The 27,126-nt window shown below is 51.1% G+C and overlaps 1 protein-coding gene across 1 annotated transcript in view; it reads right to left on the bottom strand.

The window, feature by feature from the left end:
• Positions 1-5,966: 5,966 nt before the first annotated feature.
• The window catches only part of UBAP1 (ubiquitin associated protein 1), a 31,305-nt gene continuing 10,145 nt past the window's right edge, over positions 5,967-27,126 (bottom strand). Inside the window, exons 3-7 of the mRNA XM_015411433.1 lie at positions 21,896-22,020; positions 19,737-20,639; positions 14,558-14,758; positions 10,892-10,996; positions 5,967-7,199 (exon numbers count right to left, since the gene is read on the bottom strand). Of these exons, the coding sequence (XP_015266919.1) occupies positions 7,059-7,199; positions 10,892-10,996; positions 14,558-14,758; positions 19,737-20,639; positions 21,896-22,020 (1,475 nt within the window). The 3' untranslated portion in view covers positions 5,967-7,058. The remainder of the gene's footprint in view (positions 7,200-10,891; positions 10,997-14,557; positions 14,759-19,736; positions 20,640-21,895; positions 22,021-27,126) is intronic.

Genomic DNA, 27,126 nt, shown 5'->3' with positions numbered 1-27,126 from the left:
TGCTCACAGCACTGTCTCCCTTCACAAGGAGAGTTTTGGTTTTGGACGGCAGAAGCCCCACCCCTGACTCACAGGGAAGACCAGCCCCATTTCCAAGAAGCACACTTGGGGGGGAAAGACGTGGAACAGCCGACGGAGAGGCTGGCAACGGAGCTAGTGGGCCGGGCCTCAACTCTCCCGCCAGGCAGCCCCGTGTGGAGTTACTCTAGAAATCCGTCATGGCTCTGATGAATGTGCCCGAACCTCGAGTGCACTGTGGGCTCCCCTCCCCACATAGTCTTGGCTCAGTCAGTGCTGCTCACGGCCTTCACAGAGGAGAGTCCCAAGGTGGGAGCTGCGCATCATTTCACACCAAAACCCTTTCACAGATTAACGTGCTACAGGATGTGCCGCCTGGAGCCCTGCCGGACTGTGGTAAACACAACGCAACTAAGAACTCGGCGCTCTCTGCGTTCTCCAACCTCCGGGGGTGTCCGAAGCAAGGTACACTAGCTGCTGCCTCCTGCAGGGACTCGGTTTGCTCGAGGGTGGTGGCAGCGGCAGGCCAAGAGACGATGCCTGTCGCCACTCACACCTGGTGGTGTGTTGGCACCCTCCCCACTGTGCCACCCTCCCACCCTCCCTTTGAACCAACACTCTACGCAAAAGGATTGCAGCAGGAAACCACTGGGCCCCCTGTACACACGTCTTCCTCAAGAACTGGCACGTGCCACGTTCGTGGCGCAAAGGGGAATGGCGAATTCACCAGCTTTTTGCATCCGCCTTGGCTCCTGGGCAGCCAGCTGGTGCAGACGTTTCCTTGCAAGAGCCGATACGCAAAACACAGAATTGTGTTAAATTTCAAAAATAGTTCAGGGCAAAGCAGCGGACCGGGTAAGGCGGCGGAGCTGACTGGCGTTGCTTGCAGAAGAGCGACCAAGTTGGCTCGTAATCAGCGTGGTGAGTTTGATGAGGCTCCGTCCGTGATTTGGGGAGGGGGCCAGACGCAGGAGACAAGATTTAGCCTGTCGAGGAGGACAGGTGTGCCTAAAATTGCAGACAATCGGCAGCTTCCCTGGACTTTCCCGGAGCACGTTTTGCTAACCGGGAGAAGAGAAGGAAGCTGTGATGGGGTGCAAAGAAGAGGCGTGGCATTCTATGTCTTCGGTGGTTTTAATCTACGACTTGTTTGTTCGAGCTCCTTTGTCAGGTGATTCCCTAGGCCTCTCCTGGCTGGGGGGCGGGGGCGGCGAAGGGACGAAAGAAGCACTTCTGTACCCTTTCTCGACTGAGGCACAACAGTTGCATCAGCTCCGCTCTTAGTGCCTTCACAATAAGGCTGGCTCACTGCCCCACCCACTCACCCCCGGCTTAGCAATCTCACACGAAAAAACACCGGTCAGGGACACGAGCGGCGCCATCTTCAGTGCGGCGCTAGCCCCTCTTCACGTATCTAACCGGCCCGTCCTCTCCTTGGGGGAAAAAAAAGGACACCAAATGCAGAGAGTTCAGCCCAAAACTTGGGAGTGTCTATTCACTCCCTGACCTGGCCGGCAGAAGGGCAGCGCTCGAACCCAAACCTGCCAGGCCTGGTTCTGCTCTTGTGGCCGTCTTAATTGAAGCCGAGTGGTTTCGGGGTTTGTTTGTTTTTTGTCTTCCCACTCTGTGCTAAGACTGCGTTGTGTTTCAACACCTTTAAGAGATGAGCCCGTCTCTCAAGGAGCCATGCAGACGCCTGCAAAGCAAAGTGGTTAGAATACACAGGACGCGTGTCACTTTTGTACCGTTTTGCTGAAATCATTTTACTAGAATTAAAAAAAAACCCGTTTACAATCCTTGCGTATCAGCCGTCTTAATTAGTACAGTACTTGAAGCTGAGCGGTTTTGGGGGGGGGGGTTGTCTTCCCACTTTCTGCTAAGACTGGGTTGTGTTTCAACCCTTTAAGAGACGAGCCCATCTCTCAAGGACCTATGCAGACGCCTGCAAAGCAAAGTGGTTAGAATACACAGTACGCGTGTCACTTTCATACTGTTTGGCTGAAATCGTTTTACTGCAGTTAAAAACAAAACAAAACCCTGTTTACAAGCCAGCGTTCCAAACTGTGTCAAAGAGAGTTCCGATCACGTGAAACCCAGGCTTGAAAGTTGCTCAGAGCGGAGCAGAAGCCTCCGCTGTGTCAGGTTTTTCCAGAAGCTCTCTCGTAGGGGACGCGGCCCATCAACAGACCCACCAGGGCTGTGCAACAGGGTCGGAAACAGCCTCCAGTCAGAGAGGGCCGCGTGGGACGCTGTCACCACGGAGTATTCCCCATCATGCTTCAGCCGAAGTGAAGGAAGCAACAGCCACCGGCGAGTAGAAACTGACAGCCCTTGACGCTGACCCACATGCAGTGTTGCTAAACCAGCAAGAGCTTCACCGTCACGGCACTGTGGCCGTATAATCTCAGTGCCACCGTAGCACCTGCGGCTCTCGGGCTCAGCCAATGATTTGCTCCCATTTCATTCAGAGGAGAAATCCAGGGACCGGCAGCCAGGAGATACTAACAGTGGGTGTGCTGCCTTCAGAGCCCGTGTGTGTATTAAGTGCTGCCTAGTTACTTCCGACCCATGGCCACTCTGTGGATTAACGACCTCTGAAATGTCCTGTCATTAACAGCCTGGTTTGGGTCTTGCAGACGGAGGGACACAGCTTCCTTGATCGAGCCTGCCCGTCCCATTTAGAGTCTAGCATGATTGTGAGCCAGTTTGGTGTAGTGGCCAACTGCGCGGACTCTAATCTGGGAGAACTGGGTTTGATTCCCCACTCCTCCGCTTGCAGCTGCTGGATGACCCTGGGCAAGCCATAGTTCTGTCAGAGCTGTCCTTGAAAAAAGAGCAGTTTCTGTTAGAGCTCTCTCAGCCCCACCTACCACACAGGAAGTGTTCCCTCTAAGCTGAGTTAGTGTGACCTAGCTCACAGTTTTTTAGCCTCCAGCTCACACATTTTTGTCTCAACTCAGGAAGGATGAACTAATTTATGCAACAGCCAAATCATTTGCTCACAACTTAAATGCCAGTAGCTCAGGAAGTAGAATTTTTGCTCATAAGACTCCCCAGCTTAGAGGGAGCATTGCTCACAATGTGTCTGTTGTGGGGAGGGGAAGGGAAAGGAGTTTGTCAGCCGCTCTGAGACTCCTTCGGGTAGTGAAGGGTGGGGTATAAATCCAATCTCTTCTTCTTTTTTTCCAGGGACTCTTCTCATAATATGACCAAAAGTACAGTAGTCTCAGTTGGGTCATATTAGCTTCCAGGGAAAGTTAAGGCCAGGGTTCCCTCTAAGCTGAGTTAGCGTGAGCTAGCTCACAGTTTTTTAGCCTCCAGCTCACACATTTTTGTCTCCGCTCAGGAAGGACGGCTCCGGAGCAAACTAATTGATGCAGCAGCCAAATGGCTCGCTCACAACTTTAAGGCCAGTAGCTCACACAGTAGAATTTTTGTTCATAAGACTCCACGGCTTAGAGAGGTAGCATCGGTTGAGGCTTGATTTGGTCTGGAACCCACTGGTCTGAATTTCTTGCAGTCCGTGGTCTCCGTAAAACTCTCTCCCAATACCACTCCTCTAGCCTTCACTTTGATTCATTTCCTTCCAAGACACGCGCACAGGCTGCTGTGGAAGCTGGGACCCAATGCCCCAGCAACCAGGCCACACCCTCAGTAGGAAGAAATCCACATCCCAGATACAGGAAGAAGAGAGGGAAAGTGGATGCTTTTCCTGTTTGCTTACTTTTCGGGTCAGGCCTGAGAGGTAGTCGGCTAAATTAGAACCCGGATCGGTCACGGAGGAACGGGGCCACGTCCACAAGGTTGTGGCTCAACTCACTGTTCGGTATCACCCACCGGACCCTGTTTCCAGTCAAGTTTCCATAAGAACAGAAGAGGAGCCAATGTTGGATCTATACCTTGTGGCTAATAGCCACTGATGGACCTCTGCTCCATATAAGAACATAAGAGAAGCCAGTGTTGGATCAGGCCAATGGCCCATCCAATCCAGCACTCTGTGTCACACAGTGGCCAAAAATACCAGGTGCCATCAGGAGGTCCAGCAGTGGGGCCAGGACACTAGAAGCCCCCCACTGTTGCCCTCCCCCCCAAGCACCAAGAAGACAGAGCATCCCTTGCCCCAGCCTGAGAGTTCCTGTCTATACCTTGTGGTGAATAGCCACTGAGGGACCTCTGCTCCATATGCTTATCTAATTCCCTCTTGCAGCCATCCGTGCTTGTAGCTGCCACCACCTCCTGTGGCAGTGAATCCCATGTGTTCCATCACTCTTTGGGTGAAGGACTTCCTTTTATCGGTTCTAACCCGATCGCTCAGCAATTTCATGGAGTGCCCACAAAGATAAGCAAGACAGGAGCCAACGAACTTGCCGCGAACGGCTCTCGGTCAGTTGTGCTTCGGCCTCTTGAGTCAAGTTTTTAAGTACCAGAGTTCAAAATGATTCTTCCAGGGAGGCCAAAGCTTTCATTTATGCCCCGTCTCCAATGCAAGCTCCCCTTCCCCATGGGGTGGGTGAGGCTGCTCCTTAGACCAGAGGTGTCAAACATGTGGCCCGGGGGCCGGATCAGGCCCTCAGAGGGCTGCAATCCAGCCCGCAAGGCCCTGGCTGTTTCCTGCTTCCGTTTCCAGTTCTGCTGCTGCTGCTCCATCACAGCTTACTTTACCAGACTCCCTCAATTGCACAGGAGAGGTCAATAAGCAAGCCTCTCCGGTGCGATTGAGAGTCTGGTAAAGCACTGGCATTACATTTTTAATGTTTTATTTAAAGTTTAAAAAATCTTTAACTGTGTTTGTCTGTATCCTTCGTAAAGTTTGTATCTCCACTACCTGGCATTACATTTGATGACACACATGGCCCGGCCCGACAAGGTCTCATTTATGCCAGCTCCGGCCCTCATAACAAATGAGTTCGACACCCCTGCCTTACACCTTTAATCACTGAAGCCACCCCCCACCAAAGTTTCCAACTCAAGAGTTCTCTAAGGAACCGCAGCGTGCCAGAACATCAGCTCCTTAACTAAGGGGGCTTGGAAAGTCTGGCTGCTGACGAAGTCGTAATAGCTCTTCTTCCCCTCTTTGGCTTATTGCCGGTGCCAGAGGAAAAGCACTGGCAAAAGAGACAAGGGGCCAGTTTGGTGTAGTGGTGAAGTGCACGGACTCTAATCTGGGAGAACCGGGTTTGATTCCCCACTCCTCCACTTTCACCTGGCTGGATGATCTTGGGCAAGCCGTAGTTCTGATAAGAGCTGTCCTTGAAAAAGAGCCGTTTCTGTCAAGAGCTCTCTCAGCCCCACCTACCTCACAGGGTGTCTGTTTCCGGCACGAAGGAAACCCGGCCGCTACCTCATAGAGCACGTCCCCGAGTACGTGTCAATAGGGCAGGTCTCCAGGAGAGGCCACCGCTGAGGCCATCGAAGCAAATATGTTCCGACACAGCTGGTTCTCCCGCGCCGCCCGGGATAAGCCAGGCGATGGCCTCCACGCTCGGAATACCCCCGCACCTGGCAGAGCGTCTGAGCTCTTATAGAGGCGGGGCTACCTGTGAGAGACAGCCCGGCACCCAGTGAGAGCAGGAGACAGGGTGGAGGGGAGGATAAAAAGGGGAACAGAGAGGGAGACCGGGGAGGAAGAAGAGCGGAGCAGAGGACGGAGATGGGCTCACCTCCGGTCGAAGAGAGAGACGACGGGACAGGCGTCTCCACTGGCTCTTGCGGGCGCATTCTGAGGTCTCCCGTTCCCCTTTAAAGGGGTAACATTAGTGCGGGACGGCAACTGGGGGTAGGGATTCCCCCCCCCCCGGAGTGGGCTAGGGTGCCACACTCTCCTCGTCTTCTTTTCAGAGAATTCTTGGAGATTTCATCAGCTTTAACCGTCTCAGACTCGGGGATTTTCTCAAACACAAGATCCAGACGCCACTGGCTCCATTTTAAAGTTTTATTAGTATCCCTTTCTGCAGAACCAAAATACTTAGCAAGTTACTTCAGAGATTCATCGACTGCTTAATATCTTATGCATTTAGATCTTGAACCATGTACAACATAATACACTGCTCTTTTTTTTTTACTCTCAAAATCAAACCAAAGGTAGGATTCCTATTACTAGATGTTAATAGATTAATGTAACTATAAGGAGTGTAAAGGGGGGGGGAGATATGGAAACAATGCGGTGGATATTAAAAAGAAAGTGCATGAAAGGGAGGACTTCTCGTTTCCACACTGTTATCAGGTCGGCTGATTCTTCAGGAGAGCTTCCGCTTTCGGGTAAATTTTAAGAAGGCCTGGGGGAGGACGGGAGGGCCGAGAGGTTTGCAGGGTCTCCCCACCCCCGGGCCCAGGTTTAGAGAGTCGCCATTGGGCAAAGGGGGCTCTAATCGAGGGGCTTCACAGCTTACCTGTGCTGACGTTTTGGTTTCCCCGTTCCAAGAACCAGAACGCTGAAGGAAGAGCTACGGCTTCTCTCTATGCATAGCGGCAGTTTCGGAACCAGTGTTTTCACTAACTTTCAGATCCCACCCCACCCACCCCCAAACAAAACTGAAAAATCCCATTGCACTCAAGGTAGACGTTTGTTAATCTCGACTGAGAATCCGTGTTTCAGTACAAGCAGAGACGCACGACGAAAGCAGCTTCGAGGGACCAAAGGAACTGTCCGTTTCAGAGCCAAGGGGATCGTTTCTCTGGCCGAGTCCAGTGCAAGAGGTACTGGGGGGGGGGGGGGGGGGGAAGGGGGGGGAAATTAACAACTAGCCTGGCCTGGCTATGTACAACTCCAGTCAAGGTTCGCTGTGGCCTAGCCAAAAAAAAAAGTTGGGGGGGAGTACTCGGGAAAGGACACTTAGACTTTAATTGAAGGGTTGGGCTCTCTCCACTGGGAACGGCCCGCTTGGGTGGCGGTGTGCCGATGGAGCAGCTCTCCCAGATCCCGGAAAGGTGGGATTTTTTGCGGCCTACTCCTTTCCACGCCCACAGAGAGAGAGCCACGTGATGATGGCGAAAGGGTCTAGCTGGCAGGGCCGGGGGGGCAGGGCTCCTCTGTGCCCCCTTCAGCTGCCTCCCGCCCGGGCCATTAGATCTTCCAGCGCATTGTCCTGGTCGTTGTGATGCAATAATAAAACCTCTTTAATGTCTTTCAGTTCAAAGCCCATCTCTTTAAATTTACTCATTAGCTGGAGAAGCGCGGCTGTCTGGGAAAAAAACGGGGGGGGGGGGGGGAGAAGGCTAGGGAAGGAAGGCATCGTTAAAAGTTTTCTAGAGAGCGATTCACACACACACACCAACAAAAGCTTGCTTAGAGCCGGCTAGGAATCTGGATTCCTCTATCAAGGAGTGGCCATTGAAGAGGAGGCATCTGCTTGGCAGGCAGAAAGTCCCAGGTTCAATCCCCAACATCTCCAATAAATAGGATCAGGTAGTATGCGACGTGAAAGACCTCAACTCGAGACCCTGGAGAGCTGCTGCCATTCTGATTAGACAATACTGACCTTGATGGATCAGTAGAAGAGAAATAGAAGAGACTGGATTTATACCCCGCCCTTCACTACCGAAAGGAGTCTCAGAGTGGCTTACAAATCTCCTTTCCCTTCCCCTCCCCACAACAGACACCCTGCGAGGTAGGTGGGGCTGAGAGAGCTCTGTCGAGGACTGCTCACGAGAGAACAGCTCTGAGAGTACTTGTAACTGACCCAAGGTCACCCAGCTGGCTGCATGTGGAGGAGTGGGGAATCATAAAATCATAGAATGTTAGAGTTGGAAGGAACCTTGCAGGTCATCTAGTCCAACCCCCTGCACCCTGCAGGAGCATAGGCGAAAGAGAACCCTACAACATACCCGAAAGATAGTCGTTTAGCCTCCACTTGAAAACATCCAGCGAAGGAGCATCCACCACCTCCCGAGGCAGACTATTCCACTCCTCAACCACTCTGACAGTTAGGAAGTTTCTCCTGATATTTAGCCAGTAATGACTCCCTTGTCAGACCCGGTTCTTCCAGTTAACGTCTACACACTTAACCACTACACCAAACTGGCTGTGTGTGTGTGTGTGTGTGTGTGTGTGTGTGTGTGTAGGGCAAGCTCAGACAGTTTCCAAGGGGAGGGGAAGATTCCCTTGAGACAGGCATCCCCAATCTCTTTGAGCCCGCAGGCACCTTTGGAATTCTGACCCAGTGGAGGGTGCAGCCACGAAATGTTTACGGCAGCTGACCATCAGTCACACAGTGATGATCCTTGTGCGGAGTCGGCAGCTGCTCCCAAAGCAAAAGATTTAAAAACCGGTAGAGCCGATCAAATCTCCAGTGCTCAACCAGAAACCTTCCTGGCCAAAAGGCCCACCTGGGCCTCCCCACTTTCTAAATGCCCTTGGTGGACACCGCGTTGGGGACCCCTGCCCCAGGAAGTCAGCTTGAAGGCTGGTGACCAAGAGCCCAAGTTCTGTGTTCTGCATACGCACGACGCTTTCTGAAGATGGCACCGCAGGAGATTCTTTAAGGCCACGTTTGAAACTCTTAAAAAGGACATCTTCAGGAGTTGTTGTTTAGTTGCAGTCAAGTCCGACTCTTCGCGACCCCACGGGCCACCTCACGCCAGGTCCTCCTGTCCTCCGGACTTCGCTTAATTTCATGTCCGTTGCACCAATAACACCGTCTGACCATCTCATCCTTTGCCGTCCCCTTCATCTTTGACCTTCAGTCTTTCCCAGCATCAGGGTCTTCTTCGGTGAGAGCTCCCTTCTCGTTGGGTGGCCAAAGTATTTCAGCTTCAGGACCTGGCAGCCTACTCATAGGACAGCATCACCCCTGTGGGATCTGGTCACCCAACTGGAGGCCTCTGGGTCTAAACAGAGTGAACGAGCCCACCTTGAACCACGACTAGCTTGGAATAGCCAGCGGCCTCCTTTTTCTACTGCCACACCGCAGGTGGTCTCCTGAAACGCCTATTTTGGTGATGCAGGCTGTTTAGAACCTACAGCGGTGTCTCCAATGCGGTGCCTGCGGGCGCTATAGCACACGCCAACACCTTCCCTGGCACCCGCCAAGTGCTTTTAGAATGTGAGTGGGGCCAGGTGAGGCTCTTATCCAGCAGGGCTTCTGATCGGCCACTGGAGACACGGTCAGCCGTACAGATTTTTTTTTTTTTAAGTTCCATCACCAGTAGCTGCCCCCGCAGCACAAGAACCTCCGCTGCATTACTGAATGTCGGCTCCATGTGTGCTGAATGTCGGCTCCAGGTGTGCGACACGACAACAACAATCTGTCTGTTTCAGAATGCATCCTGCTAAACAGAACTCCCAACTGAAATGTTGAAGAGTTACTATTACAGGCAGGGGTCGTTTCCTGCGGGAGCGCACAGGAGCAGAGCTCCGGTAGTAAGGAGCCCAGGGGGCGGGCACATGCAACAAGCACTGCCCCCTGCCCCCAGCAGCCCTCAGTCAGAGCAAGACGCAGCCAGGTAAGTTGCAGAGCCCCCCCCCCCCCCCGCCCTTCCCCCAGCCTTCAGATACAAGCTATCCCTCCTCTTTGAGGGCAGATCTGTGCATTCCCCTCCCCCCATAGCTAGCAATCCAAAACAGTCCAGTGGCACCTTTAAGACCAAGTTTTATTCAGGTACAAGCTCTCCCTCCTCTGTGAGGACAGATCTGCACATGTCCCCCCCAGTAGCTAGCAGTCCAAAACAGTCCAGTGGAGCCTGGGTGTTGCCTTCTGACACACTTCCGGTGATATCAGGGGGTGTGGCATATGCAAATGAGTTATGCTAATGAGCTCCTGCACCTCTTTTTCTACAAAATGGCCCCTGATTACAGGTATGGCGGCCCCACTCCCTGACGTTGGACGGCTGGTTTTGCCTCTGGGGGCAGCCATTTGGCAGGTGCAGCAACCGCCCTGTGCCAGAATTCCAAAGGCTGGTTGTTGTCGATTTTCCGGGCTGTGTGGCCGTGGTCTTGGCATTGTAGGACCTGACGTTTCGCCAGCAGCTCTGACTGGCATCCTCAGAGGTATAACACAGAGAGATGGAGTACTCTCTGTGTCAAAGGTGTTTGCAGGCTCAAAAGGGTTGGGGGCAGTGTTCCCACTAAGCTGAGTTAGTGTGAGTTAGCTCACAGTTTTTTAGCCTCCAGCTCACACACACATTTTTGTCACAGCTCAGGAAGGAAAGCTCCAGAGCACACTAATTTACGCAGCAGCCAAATCGCTCGCTCACAGCTTTAATGCCAGGAGCTCACAAAGTAGAATTTTTGCTCACGAGACTCCACAGCTTAGAGGGAGCATTGTTGGGGGCCCCTGACCGATGGAGCGGGGCCGTCCCTTCCCAAGGGACTTCTGTGACAAAAGACACCCGCTGCTCCCACACGGCCTGCTGAGGAGGTCGGCCCCTAGGGCTTTCTACAGAGTCTCTGACGACCAAGATGTGAACCCATCGAGAGAGAGAAAACGGGATTGTACAATTGGATGGAAAAGGAATAAATGACTCTAAGATGCATGTATAACAGAAAACTAATGTATAAAAACCAATAAATAAAATATTTTTTTAAAAAAGAGAGAGAAAACCGGACTGCGAATTCCTAAGAAACTCTCGGGTGCAAACATCCACCGGTTTCTCTCTCCCTTCCTACACTAACCAGAAGCGGAAGTCAAGTGGTGAAGATTCCAGGGGCAGTTTATTGGACCTGGAGCACGCAGAGCTGAAGGCCAGCCACTCCCGAACACGGGCTCATACAGGTCAAGGATTAAGGCGATCGCTTCTGGTATTCAGAATGCAAGGGCCACTCTGACAACGGCACCAGACCACAAGAGCAAGTCCAGCGGGGGAATGTGGCGCCGACTCACAGAGCAATTCTACAGCTCCATGGCCAGGGCGACACACGCGGCACGAAAACCCTTACCTCCTCCTCCTCCGAACACTGGTGCATTTCCAGAGCAGCTTCTACAAGGAGCGGATCGAAGCCCTTCTCGCAGAGCTGGCCGTGGACAAACAGGTAGTCGAGAACCTGCCAGGAGGACACAAGAGAGGAACTGAGGCACCTCCTCCGCATGCGTTACCGGGCTCAGCACCATCCCAGTGGCAGAGCTTTTCTGAGCTACCCAGACAAAGATTCTCGACCAGTGTTCCCTCTAAGCTGAGTTAGTGTGAGCTATCTCACAGGTTTTTAGCCTCTGGCTCACACATATTTGTCTTCGCTCAGGAAGGAGGGCTCCAGAGCAAACTGATTGATGCAGGAGCCAAATTGCTGGCTCACGACTTTAATGCCAGTGGCTCAGAGAGCAGAATTTTTGTTCACAAGACCCCACAGCTTAGACAGCGCATTGGTCTCGACCGCAGACCCTCCCACGCGACACACTTCATCTGCCTAACCTCCAACCAGTGTTCCCTCTAAGCTGAATTAGTGTGAGCTAGCTCACAGGTTTTTAGCCTCCGGCTCACGCGTTTTTGTCTCCGCTCAGGAAGGAGGGCTCCAGAGCAAACTAATTTATGCAGTGGCCAAATCGCTGGCTCACAACTTTAATGCCAGTAGCTCACAGAGTAGAATTCTTTCTCACAAGACTCCACAGCTTAGAGGGAGCATTGCCTCCAGCCCAAGCTTCTTGGACTGTGCGTCTGACCTTCTCAGACTTCTAAACCGGAGCCTCACAGCTGGTTTTGAAGGATCTCTTTTGCACTGACCTTCTAAACGCCCCAGACGGCGTCATTCTGTGTGTGCAGCTGGCCGTGAAGAGCACCGGCCGGCCACCCTCGGACAGGTCAGCCCCGATATGGCCCCACCCTTGAGTTTCGGGAGTGTTTTCTGGCCAGAAGTTACGTCAAGTGCCGCTTTCTTCCACAGGACTGCCGTGAGTCCCCGGGCCCGGTACCACGAAACGGCACGCAGGGCAAAGGGCCAACCTCGATGACAGGGGTGACCAAACTGTGGATCGGGAGCCACGTGTGGCTCTTCACACATATTGTGCGGCTCCCGGAGGGGTGGCTGGGGAAGTAAAGGGGAGGCGTGCCTCCCTGATCGGTCCGGCTCGTTGCCCTTTGTGGGGCGGGGGGGGGGGGGGGGGGGGCAGAGAAAGAAAAAACTTTAAATTATTTCTTTTCATCATTCTCTCTCTCGCTTCCTCCCTGCTCATCTGCTTTTTTTGTTTAGAAGAAGAAGATAAGAGATTGGATTTATACCCCGCCCAAAGGTGTCTCAGAGCGGCTCACAATCTCCTTTCCCTTCCCCTCCCCACAACAGACTCTCTGTGAGGTGGGTGGGGCTGAAAGAGATCTTGACAGGAACTGCTCTTTTTCAAGGACAGCTCTTGTCAGAACTATGGCTTGCCCAAGGTCATCCAGCAGCTGCAAGTGGAGGAGTGGGGAATCAAACCCGGTTCTCCCAGATCAGGGTCCGAGCACTGAACCACTTCACTTAACTGCACACTTAACCACTACACCAAACTGTCTCACAAACTGGTTTCTGTTTCTCTCCCTCTCTCTTTCCACCTCTTTCATTCTTTCTTCTCTCTCTCTCTCTCAGACAAATAAATATCATTAGCGGACAAATAAATATCATTAGCAGACAAATAAATAAATATAAATATAATTATCAATACCTGTTCTTACCCCTTTTGTTTTTATTTTTGGCCATCTCGTTTCATGTCAACATAAAAGCAAATCTGCACATTTCCCAATAAAAACGTGCGTGTGATATCTGTTCCTGTCTTGCGGCTCTCAAACATCTGACGTTCATTCTATGTGGCTCTTGCGTGGAGCGAGTTTGCCCACCCAAGAAAGACTCTGCCAGGAGCTCGTCTACCAGCAGTTCCCGAAAGAACAGCCCTCTCTCGCCTGTCTAGTCCAGCATCTCCCGTCTCGCACAGGGGCCAACCAGTTGCCCTGAAAGGCCAACAGGACAGGGAGGCCAAGACCTTCCCCTGAGGTGATCTCCTGGCACTGGGATGAGAGGTTGACTGCCTCTGGACACGGAGGTTCCCCTTATTATGTATTTATTCATTCATTTTTGTGATGTATATCCCGCCCTGTCCTGAGAGCGGGCTCAGGGCGGCTTCCAATATGTCACAAAACCATAAGAAAGAGAGCAATTAAAACATGAATTAAAGCAAGGTTAAAATTAAATAAATAATTTAAAAGTACCTATACACAGTGGCAGCTCAGCAGTTAGTAGTTCCAGAGTACGTTGAGCTCATGCCAGGAGGGGCGGTAGAGCCATCTGATGGCACCTGGCACCAGTGGTTCCCTCTAAGTAGAGTTAGTGTGAGCTAGCTCACAGTTTGTTAGCCTCCAGCTCACACCTTTTTGTCTTCGCTCAGGAAGGATGGCTACAGAGTAAACTAACTGATGCAGCAGCCAAATTGCTCGCTCGCAACTTTAATGCCAGGAGCTCACAGAGTAGAATTTCTGCTCACGGCACTCCACAGCTTAGAGGGAATATTGCCTGGCACCCGAGAGCGCTTGAAGCAGGGGAGGCAGATGTTATTTGATGTTTGGTGTTATTTGAGGCTCTTAGCCACAAGGTATAGGTAGGAACTCTCAGTCTGGGGCAAGTGATGCACAGTATTCTTGGTGCTTGGGGGTGGGGGCAACAGTTGGAGGGCTTCTAGTATCCTGGCCCCACTGCTGGACCTCCTGATGGCACCTGGTATTTTTGGCCACTGTGGGACACAGAGTGCTGGACTGGATGGGCCATTGGCCTGATCCAACATTGGCTTCTCTTATGTTCTTATATGGAGCAGAGGTCCATCAGTGGCTATCAGCCACAAGGTACAGATATGAACTCTCAGTCTGGGGCAAGGGATGCTCTGTATTCTCGGTGCTTGGGGAAGGGGGGCAACAGTGGGAGGGCTTCTAGCTATGCTCCCTCTAAGCTGTGGAGTCTCGTGAGTAAAAATTCTACTTTGTGAGCTACTGGTGATAAAGTTGTGAGCGAGCAAGTTGGTCACTGCATAAATCAGTTTGCTCTGGAGCCCTCCTTCCTGAGCAAAGGTGAAAATGTGTGAGCCAGAGGCTAAAAAAACTGTGAGCTAGCTCATATTAACTCAGCTTAGGGGGAACACTGGCTTCTGGTGTCCTGGCCCCACTGCTGGACCTCCTGAGGGCACCTGGTCTTTCTGGCCACTGTGTGACACAGAGTGTTGGACTGGATGGGCCGTTGGCCGGACCCAACATGGGCTTCTCTCATGTTCTTATGATGTCCGCTCCCTCAACCAAAGGCCTGGCGGAACAGCTCCGCTTTACAGGCCCTACATAACTGTAACAAATCCCGCAGGGCCCTGTTCCAAGTGGGAGCCTGTTCCGCCAGGCGGGGGCCAGGGCTGAGAAGGCCCCGGCCCCGGTTGAGGCAAGGTGGACATCTTTTGGGACGGGGACTACTAGACGGTGCTGATCTAAGGAAGGAAAGGCCCTTCGGGGCACATACGGGGAGAGGCGGTCCCGTAGGCAGTCACCATGGCTAGTAGCCACCCCAGCCTACCACTCAACCTTGGTCAAACGCAGGCCCGCCGTCCAGCCAGACGCACCTCCTTCACGCGCTCAAGCGGTGAGACAGGACGCGCTCCGGGCCTCTCACCTGCTCTATGTTCCGCCCCTTCTTCTTCATCGCCTTCAGGACATTCTCGCAGGAGTAGCCCATGTTGACGACAGTCTCGACGCACTGCCGCTCGCTGGGGGAAAGGGCCTGCAGGTCTTCTTCGTACGTGGGGCTGCCAGGCCAGTTTGCACAGCTGGTGGCGTGGGGCACTTTCGATGTCGAGAAACTTTGGTGAGGTGCCTGGAAGGGGGGGGGAGAGAGAAGGTGGAACGCACAACCTCAGTGGGACCAGGTCCAGGGGTCCCGAACCGCTTTGAGCCTGTGGGCGCCTCTGGGATTCGGAGAAGGGGTGAGGAGCGCTGCCCCGGGAGAGAGCGCCACACCCAAAATGGCCGCTGCAGCAGGAGGCGGAGCCACATGGAACACCTCCCTGCTCACACATGGAACACCTTCCCTCCTGGGAAGAAAGAACGCCCGAAGGGAGAATGGAATCACACAGAGATTAAGGAAATCCCGGTTGTTTGGCAATCCTCCGCTGAAAAATCCCTTTTATTCCAATGGGAACAAAAATCCTTTTCGTTTCAACGAGTTCACTGGATCACGGGAATGCCACCAACGTTATTTACCTGGATTTCAATAAAAGTTTTGACAGGATTCCCCACGATGTTCTAATGGGTGAACTGGAGACTTGCGGACTGGGACTCTAGGACAGTCAGGTGGACAGGGGACTGGTTGGAGATCCGCACCCAAGGAGTAGTTGTCAATAGAGATGTGAAGGCCCGGGGGGAAAAATGGAAAAATTCGGGGGGAAAAAACGGAAAAATTTGGGGGGGAAACGGTTTTTTTCAGTTTTTTCCTGAAGCCTTTTTGGGTTTTTTCCGAAAAATTGAAAAAAGAAAAAAATTGATTATGGAACATTTTATTTTAACATGATGAATAAAATATTTTAAATCAAGGTGTTCAAATATTTCCAAATCATTTCTAAAAAAAATATGTATGGTATCAGATTGATCTAATTTCTGTGCACTGAGGACAAGCAAGTCCTAGGTTACAAACTGAACTCTCCAATGCAAGAACAAGATGCATTTCTTCCTTTAGGAGGTGCTGTTGTCACAAGAAAAGAAAAAGGTTTCAGTTTTGTTTTTGCATGTGGGTGGGTATTCTGTTTGTAATAATTGTTTGGATACACTATATTTTTAATATGCTAGTTGTGATAATTTCACGCCATGTAAAAATGTCCATAGTCATATTTTATGTCCCTAAAGTAACAGAATGACTTTCAATCTGGAAAAGGAAAAAGAAGTGCTAATGTAGCATTGTTTTCAATTTTTCCGAAAATTTCCGTTTCCCCCAGGAAAAAAACGTTTTTTTTCCGAGTTTCAAAATTTCCGGAAATTTTACATCTCTAGTTGTCAATGGCATTTCAATGGATGGGGGGGGGGGGGGCTGTCCAGGGGGGGGGCACAGGGCTCGGTTCTGGGCCTGGTACTTTTCAATATTTTTATCAGTGGCCTGAATGAGGGGGTGGAGGGGCTACTCATCAAATTTGCAGACGACACCAAATTGGGAGGAGCAGCGAACACACCAAACGATATAGAATTCAACAAGATCTGAACGCACTGGGAAAGTGGGTGGATGAGAGCAAGAGGCAATTTAACTAGGATAAGTACAGAGTTCTACATCTGGGTAACAAAAATCGCAAGCATCCATTCTGGATACAGGACACACTTCTGGGTTGCAAGCAATGTTCCCTCTAAGCTTTGGAGTCTTGTGAGCAAAAATTCTACTTTGTGAGCTGCTGGCATTGAAGTTGCAAGCGAGTGATTTGGCTACTGCATAAATTAGTTTGCTCTGGAGCCCTCCTTCCTGAGCGGAGACAAAAATGTGTGAGCCGGAGGCTAAAAAACTATGAACTAGCTCACACTAACTCAGCTTAGAGGGAACACTGGTTGCAAGGCATGTGAACGAGATCTTGGGGTACCGGTGGACTGTAAGCTAAATATGCGCAGCCAGTGTGCTGCAGCGGCAAAAAAGGCTAATGCGGTCTTGAACAGAGGCACAACATCCCAGTCGCAAGATGTCATGGTCCCACTGTACACTGCACTGGTCAGGCCGCACTTGGAGTCTTGTGTGCAGTTCTGGAGGCCTCACTTCGAAAAGGATGTGGACAGAATGGAGCGGATGCCGAGGAAAGCGACAAGGATGATCAGGGGCCTGGAGACCAAGAGCCCCTCCGAGGAAAGGCAGAGGGACTTGGGAATGTTCAGTCTGGAGGAGGTGGGGGGGGGGGAGGACTGCTCTCTTGAAGCATCTGAAGGGCTGTCCCTTAGAGGAGGGCACGGAGCTGTTCCTGTTGGCAGCAGAGAATAGGACTCGAAATAATGGGTTTAAATTATGGGTGGAAAGATATCGACTGTACATTAGAAAAAAAATTACTGTAAGAGTAGTTCAGCAGTGGAATCAAGCAGAGGCTCTTAAATGATGCCGTTCACCTCGCCCCCGAGACGACACGTACAGACATTGTCTGCTTTCCTGCAGCGAGGTCTCCCCGCAAGCAGAAAATGAGTTAAGACTGAAGTAGAATTTCTTCCCCCAATGTTGTTTAAAAAACAAACAAACTTGCAGTGAGTGACTCCCCCTACACAAAAGCCATTTGAAGATCTGAATCCCACTCCTGCTCGCTGAAGCGGAACCACCCGTCCTACTGAATCTTCACTATAAGACCCCGGCTCATTACAAAGCTCTTTCCCTAAGCTCATTCATCCGGATGACTACTCTGATTCGAAGGTAATCCATACTCCCATTTCATAGGTGGAGAAAAGGACTAATTCCAGTAGGGTAGCCGTGCTAGTCTGCAGAGGAAGAGCCCAATTCCAGTCCAGTAGCACTTCCAAAGGCCAACAAGGTTTTCAGGGTATATGCTCAGGGGAGTCAATGCCCCCTTCGTTAGGCCTGGGGGATAGAGCAGTGAATCACAGAATCACAGCGTGGGAAGGGACCTCCAGGGCCATCTGGTCCAACCCCCTGCACAAGGCTATTCTACAGTGCAGGGGCCACCACCAAAAAGGCACTTGTAACTTTCTTCCCACCATAGAGAACAATGGAGGGGATGGGGGCAACCTGTTTGAGGGCCCGTAGAATTGGACCCCCTGGTCCAATGTTCTTGAAACTTGGTGGATATCTTGGGGAGAGGCTCCAGCAGATACCCTGCGAGTTTGGAGTCTCTCCCTCCAACCCCTCCCCTCCAACCCCCAGATATACCCTACTTTTCGCCATTGACTTCAATGCCCCATGGGATATAAGGGGGCCGAAACTGACATTCAACTGGCCAAAAGACTCCCAAATGTGCTCCAACTGCCAAAATTGACATGCAGGAGTCTTTTTGCCAGCAGAAATTGATTCTGCCGAATCCGAATCGGGCCGATTTTTTTTTTTTTTTTTTTGCGCACCACTATGGAAGACTCTTCAAGGCTTCCAACTTGGCTGCCTCATTTTAAAGGCTCCCCCCCCCAAAGACAATCGCAGAGTTGGAAGGTGTCAGATTGCCTCGACACGCGAGTGCAATCCACGAGACAGGAAGAGTCAACATGCCAGAGATTCAGAACCGGAGGGAAAAGAACCGGGTCCCATGAGAAAGTCAATCCCCCCTAAAGAGGATTTCCAACGAGAGGCAGGCAAGGCTCGAGGGAGAGCTTAGGCGGAAGGCAGGTGCCAGCTGGCTCCATTACAGGGAAAGCAGCTAAGCGGCCAGAGACTCTCAGATCGAGGAGTCGTTCCTCGGAAGAGGGGCCCAGCGTGCCCTGGAAGTTATTTTTACCATAGAGTTAAGCCTAATCCACACAGACACAGAACCAGGATAATCTCTGCAGAGAAATCCACCCTCTACCCTCTGCAAACGGCTCCGAGCCAGGGTCCCGTCATCGCTCCTTGAGACGGAGGAATACAACAAGCACCAGTCGGCGTTGCAGCCCCCTCGATGTTTCCTAAGCAGGCTGGCCAAAACCTGCTCCATCGGGAAAGCCAGCGAACCTCACTAGCCAGTTCTGCAAGCGGCAGATCTGTTCCAGAAAGGGTGGGACAACTCCTTCACGGCAAGCCTTCCCCCCACACACGGGGATTTCTTGGCACCTGGGGAAAGCCCGTTGGCTCATTCTTTATTACGATCATTTGACCAACCACGGAAAGCTCACCGAATCAGAGAAAAGCGCCACCCTTAGCAGGATGGATCCACAGAACCCAACCAGCATCGGCAACAGGACTGCTGCAGCGGGGGTCCCCAAGGCGGTGCCTGTGGGCATCGTGGAGACCCCCCCCCCCAACACCTTTCCTGGCGCCCACCAAGAAAATATTTTAGATCAGTGGTATGTTCATTTTTAAAAAAAAAAAAAAAAAAGCATCTTGTTAAGTAAAGCTTCTGCCAGAAATGCTGAAGAAGCACTATTAAGAGTTACACATAACCTCACTCCCTTCCATTTTCTGGTCAGCTCTTTTGTAGCTGACTCAGACTTCCTGCAGCAGCTATGCTGCAAATGTGCCCACCACCCTGTCTCAAAATTCTAGAATTCCACAGGTTGGAGATCCCCGAACTGCAGGGATGCAAAAAACGGGCTGAGGTCGCTTTGAGGGTAAGAAGGGGTGTTGGTGGCTCAGTGGTTAAGACGCTGAACTGCAGACCGGAAGGTCGGTAGTTTGGCAGTTCAAGACCCGAGTGCCGCATGACGGAGTGAGCTCCCGTCTCCGGCCCCAGCTCCTGCCAACCTAGCCGTTCAAAAGCAAGAAATTGCAAGGAGATAAACAGGTACCGCTTTGGTGGGAAGGTAACAGCGTTCCGTGCGCCTCGACGTCTAGTCATGCCGGCCACATGACCAAGGAAACGTCTTTGGACAGCGCTGGTTCTTTGGCTTGGAAACGGGGATGAGCACCGCAACCCTAGAGTCGGACTCGACTGGCTTTCGAGCAAGGGAAACCTTTAGGGATGTTGGTGGGTCAGCCTACGGCATTCATTCCACCCGTGAAGCGAGCCGCGTTGCAGACCGCATGACCCTCGGTGTCCGGATAGCAGCTCTTGTTGCAAGACGACAACCTCCCCTGGAACCTCAACAGCAACAAAAGGGCAACTGCACGACCCTCCCCTTGAATAGCCACTGCCCGATCCAATACTTTCCCACCCTCCCCTTGGAGTGCCAAACGGAAGTCTTTTAGCCCGCGCAGCACTTACCACTGTGGCTGTGGTGAGGGTCTGCGTCTCTTCTGTACAGGCTACTGAGGTGGGCAGGGAAGGCAGTCTGGACACTGAGGACAGAGTCTGTGTCTCCGGGCCACTGTCCACGGTGAGCTCGGACAGCCCAGCCACGTGGTGCCCGTTCAGTTCGCTGGCTTTGCTCGGCAAAGTGTGGAGGAAGGTGCCGTTGCGGAGGCAGCCGGCGCTGTGGTACGTGCTCGTGAGCTTCGCCGCCTGCAGGTCGCTCTCATCTAAGTCGAGCTTCGGGAAGGAGAGGGATTTGATATTGCTCACGGACGTCGCCGGGGAGAGGGACACTTTGGAAGACGGCGACCTCTTTTCCCGGCCCCCCAGCTGCGGCAACGCGATCAGGCCGTTGGGTTTGTGGAGGGGCTTGAGGTCCAGCGTGGCCGGGACTTCCTGGTCTGGCGCTACGGACTCGGGAGACGCCGCTTTGGGGGTGCCGCTGCCGCCACCGTCCAGGAGCTGGGCCACGATTGGGCCCGTCATGCCGACGTGGATCTCCAGGATGTTCCTCAGCTCCTCCCTGTCGTCGAGCGTCTTCAACTCCAGCTTGTCGAAGGGGTCTTCCTCGCACTCGAAGTCCGCCGGGTTGAAGTCGGCCTTGGGGTGGGGCGGGCTGAGGGCCTTCTGCTTCAGGGTGCTGTTGCTGGCCGGGGTCGGGGTCAGGATGTAGTTGTGCTGCAGGCTGGCGAGGATGGGGTTGAAGGGGGGCGGCATGACGGCCCCGGGGCAGCGGCCTTCTGCAAAGCCGGCCTGGCCCTGCTCCCCCAGGGCCTCTTCCTCCTCCGCCTTCCGCTCGGCCTCTTGCTGGGCTGCCTGGATCCTCTTGATGTTCTCCGCCCACTCGATGGTCCTCCTTTCCAGGGAGAAGTCATACTGCAAGAGAGAGAAAGGCACAGGATAGCGACACCGCCCTCTCTGGGCAACCAGGATGGCGAGAGGGTTGGAATCCAAGTCTTACGAGGGAAGACTGAAGGAGTTGGGGATGTCTAGCCTGGGAAAGAGAAGGCTTAGAGGGGAGATTATTGCAGTCTTCAAGTATCTGAAGGGCTGCCATGTAGAAGATGGAGCAGATCTATTCTCTCTCGCTCCGGATTGCGAGACTAGATCTAATGGGTGGAAATGACAAGGGAGTCGATACTGGCTGAATATCAGGAGAAACTTCCTAACTGTAAGAGTGGTTGAGCAGTGGAACAGACAGCCTCGGGAGGTGGTGGAGGCTCCTTTGCTGGACGTTTTCAAGCGGAGGCTGGACATCTTTCGGGTATGTTGTAGGGCTATCTTTCGGCTATGCTCCTGCAGAGTGCTGGGGGGTTGGACTAGATGACCTGCAAGGTCCCTTGCAACTCTAACATACTATGATTCTATACACGGTACATAATGCTGCTGTACAGTCAGACCAAAAGCGTTCAGGGGGGAGTCCCGGCTGTTCAGTCCGAAGCAACATCCCCTGTGGTGCTATGTAAGGAAATCATTCAGACCGGAAAGCAATAAGCTTTAGTGGACAGACAGCTGTAATTCTATTCTAAGGGACCCCAAAGTAGCCAATAATCCAGCCGAATCAGTGCGGGAGTGGCCACATCTAAGATAATTTCTTCACAGATGGCAAGTCAGCCGTCTGATAATGGCCTTCAGTGCAAGCTCCACCAAATTTCTTGAGACTTCCTTTTCCCCCCCTCAAAAACAATTTATTAGGATATAATAAAAAATCAAACATATATCAAAACATATTATTATACATCCTTTCCTCCTCTTCCCCCCCCTTTTCGGCTTCTCACAGTGCTCCAACCTCCACCTCAATTCTTACATTCTCTTCATACCTCCCTTTCTCATTATTCACATCTATAGGTAACTTATCTTTCAACTATTATTCTTATACATTTATCTATTTTTCAGCTACCCTTCACTTTTCAATAATTATCAAAGCATAACAGATTGTCCTTTACATCCCAGTATTTCTCCACATATTCTTTTAAGTCTTTCCAGTCTGCAAAAAAATTCTTCTGCTTCCAAATTATTCAGTTTCCTTGTCATTTTATCCATTTCTACATTTCTGGAGACTTCCTTACTGGTTAAGTGAGCGTGCCAGGTTGGCGGTTACCACCACTCATGAACCGCAGGTTAAGACTCACCTGGGTTTCCCGTACAAGCTGCGGTGAGTCCGGTAAGCAGAAGCCGATGGGCAGGCCGACTTTAGCCGGGGCTTTAAACTTGTCTCCTATCTTGAACGGGACATCGTCGAGGTAACTGAAGAGCCCTAATGGGAGGAGCAAAACATACGTGAGCGGCTGCACTTTCACCTGTCCATACGAGACACCTTTGGCCAGCTGTAGCCAAGACTGGAAGCAAAACAATGCAAAAAAGTCCTAGACTCTGCTGCTATCTGTTCTCACACATCAACAGGAATGATTCAGGTGGGGGTAGCCATGCAGGCCTGAAGCTTGAGTCCAGTGGCATCTTTAAGACCAACAAAGTCTAATTCTGGGTAGAAGCTTTGTTGGTCTTAAAGGGGCCTGTCAGACTCCCAGTCTAGTTATACTCAACAACTCTCTTTTCGCAGTGAAAAGTTTATTGAGTTATATGCAAGATCCAGAAAGTCACTGTGTTAGAACTGAAGACTTTTGGCGGGTACAAGCTTACCAAGCATATGTCACACACATATCCTTGAAATGTGTGAGGGGTGACATGATCAAGGTTTACAAGATTACGCATGGGATAGAGCAGGTAGAGAAAGAAGTACTTTTCTCCCTTTCTCACAATACAAGAACTCGTGGGCACTCCATGAAATTGCTGAGCGGTCGGGTTAGAACGGATAAAAGGAAGTCCTTCTTCACCCAAAGAGTGATTGACACATGGAATTCACTGCCACAGGAAGTGGTGGCGGCTACAAGCACGGACGGCTTCAAAAGGGAATTAGATAAGCATATGGAGCAGAGGTCCATCAGTTGCTATTAGCCACAAGGTATAGATAGGGACTCTCGGTCTGGGGCAAGGGATGCTCTATATCCTTGGTGCCTGGGGGGAAGGGGCAACAGTGGGAGGGCTTCTAGTGTCCTGGCATGACTGGTGGACCTCCTGATGGCCCCTGGTATTTTTGGCCACTGTGTGACACAGAGTGCTGGACTGGATGGGCCACTGGGCTCATCCAACATTGGCTTCTCTTATGTTCTTATATGGAGCAGAAGTCCATCAGTGGCTATGAGCCACAAGGTATGGATAGGAACTCTCAGGCTGGGGCAAGTGATGTTCTGTATTCTTGGTGCGTGGGTTGGGGGGCAACAGTGGGAGGGCTTCTAGTGTCCTGGCCCCACTGCTGGACCTCCTGATGGCCCCTGGTATTTTTGGCCACTGTGTGACCCAGAGTGTTGGACTGGATGGGCCACTCTTGGCTTCTCTTATGTTCTTATGTTCTTACATACCCTGCCTAATATTGCTATGCCAACCAGGAGAGATCTATGTCCTGGTAATCTAGAGTCCGAGATGGCACAGGAATGTGTTCAAGGCCACCTCCCCCTGGGAAAGCGAAAGAGGAAGGGAAGGGGGAGGACTTGTGGGAAAGTGACATCTTCTAGAAGCAAAGGTCTCCAGCACTCCCCTCATACACTCACCCCCACCCTCGGGAATGCCCTCCCCCCCCCAAAGCTATGGCAACCCAAACAGAGTTTGACAGGGCCACTGGACTCAAACTTTGCTCTGTCAATAGGAATTGTGAGTCTTCACAGGAATGCACCAAGAAAGCGAGTCTCCTGTATATCTGGCTTGCATGGCCTGCATACATGCCCATAAGAGGCAGGGAGAGCAGGAGGCACAGACAGGGCTGACCCCTCAGACGTAGCCCTCCCCCGTCCTTGAGAGCCAGTTTGGTGTCGTGGTTGAGTGCGCGGACTCTAATCTGGGAGAACCGGGTTTGATTCCCCACTCCTCCTCCACTTGCACCTGGCTGGATGACCTTGGGCAAGCCGCAGTTCTGATAAGAGCTGTTCTTGAAAAAGAGCACTTTCTGTCAGAGCTCTCTCAGCCCCACCGACCTCACAGGGTGTCTGTTGTGGGGAGGGGAAAGGAGTTTGTAAGCCGCTCTGAGACACCTTTGGGTAGTGAAGGGCGGGGGATAAATCCAATCTCCTCCTCCTCCTCCTCCGTCCCTTAGCTACTCGTGAAAAGTGTTACAGACAATGCTATGGGCTTTCCACAGAAAAAATCTGAACCGGAAAATCTTCTGACTCAAATTTAAATTAAAAATCTAAACACAATTAGCAAAATTTAAATAATATTAGCAAAAGGCAGCAAACCACCATGCGTATAAGGCTGGACCACATACAACTACTGGGGTTTGTCCCGGCCTCATACCTCACACTTGGCCCGTCTAACGTGACGGATTTGCAGCACTCGTGCCCTGACAGCTATACATAAACAGAGATTATATTTACGTTGTAGGTGGGAAATCTCCACAGGAAAAAATTGCACTGGGAAATTTTCCGCACCATGTCACTGATTACAGATTGGCAGTGCGAGATTCGTCATTTAAAAAAGACTGCTTCACAACACGGTGTAACGGGTAAAAAGAACCAAATGCTGGTACCTTAACGGCAAACCTTTTGTTCCTTTTTTTTGCCATCAAGTCAAAGCCGACTCATGGCAGCCCTGTAGACTTTTTAAGGCAAAAAACCTTCAGGGGTAATCTGCCATTGCCTGCGACGTTAACCTACTTCCATGTTTTTCTGGGAGCATGAGAGTTCTGTGACAGGAAGCCAAGAGGGTCTTGACCTGATCAGTGCATGGAAGAAAAACTGCCGGGGACCAGTGACTTTGAAATGGACTTTCAGGAATGGTGACCCCGGGGGCTCCAAAGCAGAACACAGTCCCACCGGCAAACTGAAGTCCTAGCCCTTCCTTCGACACCCGTAACAGTGAAAATGCATCTGCCGCTGTGCTCTGGAACGCTAACAAACGCCAGATTAACGCGCCGGGGCAAACGAAAGTGAGAACAAAAGGCTTTTCAGTCCTCACTGGCGTGCTATCAGCTTAAACTATTCAAACCCGGTATTGAGCACAGGGCTTGATGAGGGGAGGGAGAGTTTTCGGCTTCCTCATCAGGCATTTTCCTGAACATTCCCAAAAGAATGGGCGTTCTGTTTAAGAACGAGGGGTCACCTTTCCCCCTCAGGGAATGGACAGTTCGGTAAATGATAGCGCAGGGCCAAACTGACGAGGCTTCCAAATTTTATGCCTACAAAAAAACACCAAACAGGATTGGGCCAAATGTATTCAATCTGGACCCCTTCCGTTGTTTTTCGGATGCAAAAATACAGTCAGAGCAACCAGAAGCAATCTTGGGCTCGGACCTCCAGAAGAAGGAGGAGGAGGAGGAGGAGATTGGATTTATATCCCCCACCCTTCACTCGGAGTCTCAGAGTGGCTTACAAACTCCTTTCCCTTCCCCTCCCCACAACAGACACCCTGTGAGGTAAGCGGGGCTGAGAGAGCTCTGACAGAAACAGCTCTTTTTCAAGAACAGCTCTGACAGAACTATGGCTTGCCCAAGGTCATCCAGCAGGTGCAAGAGGAGGAGTGGGGAATCAAAGCCGGTTCTCCCAGATTAGGGTCCACCCACTTAACCACAACACCAAACTGGCTCTCAGGTCAGAAATAACTGCTACCTGGAGAAAGTTCTGCCTGGGAGGGACTGGCTACAAAAAAATACAATCACATCAGTGGTCATGTCACAAAGCACAGGCAGCATTTAGAACAGGGGTGGCCACACTCGCTCACTGTAAGAGCCGCACAGAATAAACGTCAGATATTTGAGAGCCGCAAGACATGAACAAGTATCACACATACGTTTTTATTTTAAAATATGCAACTTTTGCTTTTTCTTAACATTCAATGAGACTGCCAAAAAAACCCGACAAAAGGGATAAAGACACTGATCGTGATATTTATTTGCCCAATGATATTTATTAGTTTGCTAATATTTATTTGTCTAAGAGAGAAAGAAAAAGAGAGAGAGAAGTGGAAAGAAAGAATGAAAGAGGTGGAAAGAAAGAAGAGGAAAGAAAGAGAGAGAGAAACAAAGAAAGCAAATAGATGGGAAAGAGGGAGGGAGGGAGGGAAGGTACACCTCCCCTTAGCTTCCCCAGCCGCCGTGCCGGGAGCAGCATATATTCATTACACGCAATATCAACAATAATAATCAGTTTGTACAATCTAATAGCTACCAGTCAATTTACATCCTTTTTACACAATCAACCCCAATGAGTTTCTAGAATTGTACACCTGCTTCTCCTTGCCTTGAGAAAGACAGGAGCGCTCTTGTCTATGATTGTCAGCTGCTTAATGGGCCTTTTGTAGGACCAGCAACAAACATCAATTTAAACTTCAATGTAACCACAAAAGGAAACTTCCCCCTTTAGAAGACTTTCAAGCAAGGAGAAGCAGGTGTACAATTCTAGAAACTCCCGTTGGGGTTGATTGTGTAAAAAGGATGTAAATTGACTGGTATTAGATTGTACAAACTGATTATCATTGTTGATATTGCCTGTAATGAATATATACCTGTTTTTGAATATTATGAATAATACACAATGCACTTTATAAGATGGAACATACAGAACACTTTAACTTATAAATAAGGTTTTTGCAGTGTATATATTTGTTTTTGACTCTTCTAACACTGCAGCTCGAGTTTCCACATCCCTGATTTAGAAGGTAAGTGACACACGGGTGACGGAAGACACCAAGCAAGAGCATGTGAACGTACTCAATATGGCATCCTCTTTTAGGTTCACACAAACCTTCAAGCCCTGACCACAGTCTGGTCACCACAGAACTAAAGCTTCGGCCTGCCCAGGGAAACTGGCCTCTGACCAACTCAGCTGTAGCCAGGCCGCCGGGCAGAAGCCAGGATTTTCAGGCAAATGGTTTTGGAAGAAGACGGCACCGACTTAGAGGCTCAAACGAGCCACTTCCTTGCAGTCTCAAATCCTGACTTGCGGATTCTGTGAATCTCCTCTTTTGCCGACAATGGAAGAATCTGCCTAGTCCTCTACAAAAGACTCCCTCCGCTACACTACCGAGATTTGTACGAGTGCCTTAGAGAACAACAGGATTTCCAAGACATAAGCTTTGAAGAATCAAAGCTCCTTCGAGTCTTAGCTCTAAACATGAGCCTGCAGTGCAATGTGGCTGTGAAGAAAGCTAATGCAATCTTGGGATGCATCAACAGAAGCCTTGTGTCCAGATCACGGGAGGTGGTCGTTCCACTCTATTCTGCTATGGTCAGGCCTCATCTGGAGTCCTGTGTCCAGTTTTGGGCACCACATTTTAGGAAGGATGCTGACAAGCTCGAGCGTGTCCAGAAGAGGGC

Source organism: Gekko japonicus, unplaced genomic scaffold (genome assembly GCF_001447785.1).
Source record: "Gekko japonicus isolate JY-2015 unplaced genomic scaffold, Gekko_japonicus_V1.1 scaffold3725, whole genome shotgun sequence".
Taxonomy (NCBI): domain Eukaryota; kingdom Metazoa; phylum Chordata; class Lepidosauria; order Squamata; family Gekkonidae; genus Gekko; species Gekko japonicus.
Note: the sequence above shows the minus strand (reverse complement) of the source record. Positions and strands in the feature narration are given on the sequence as shown.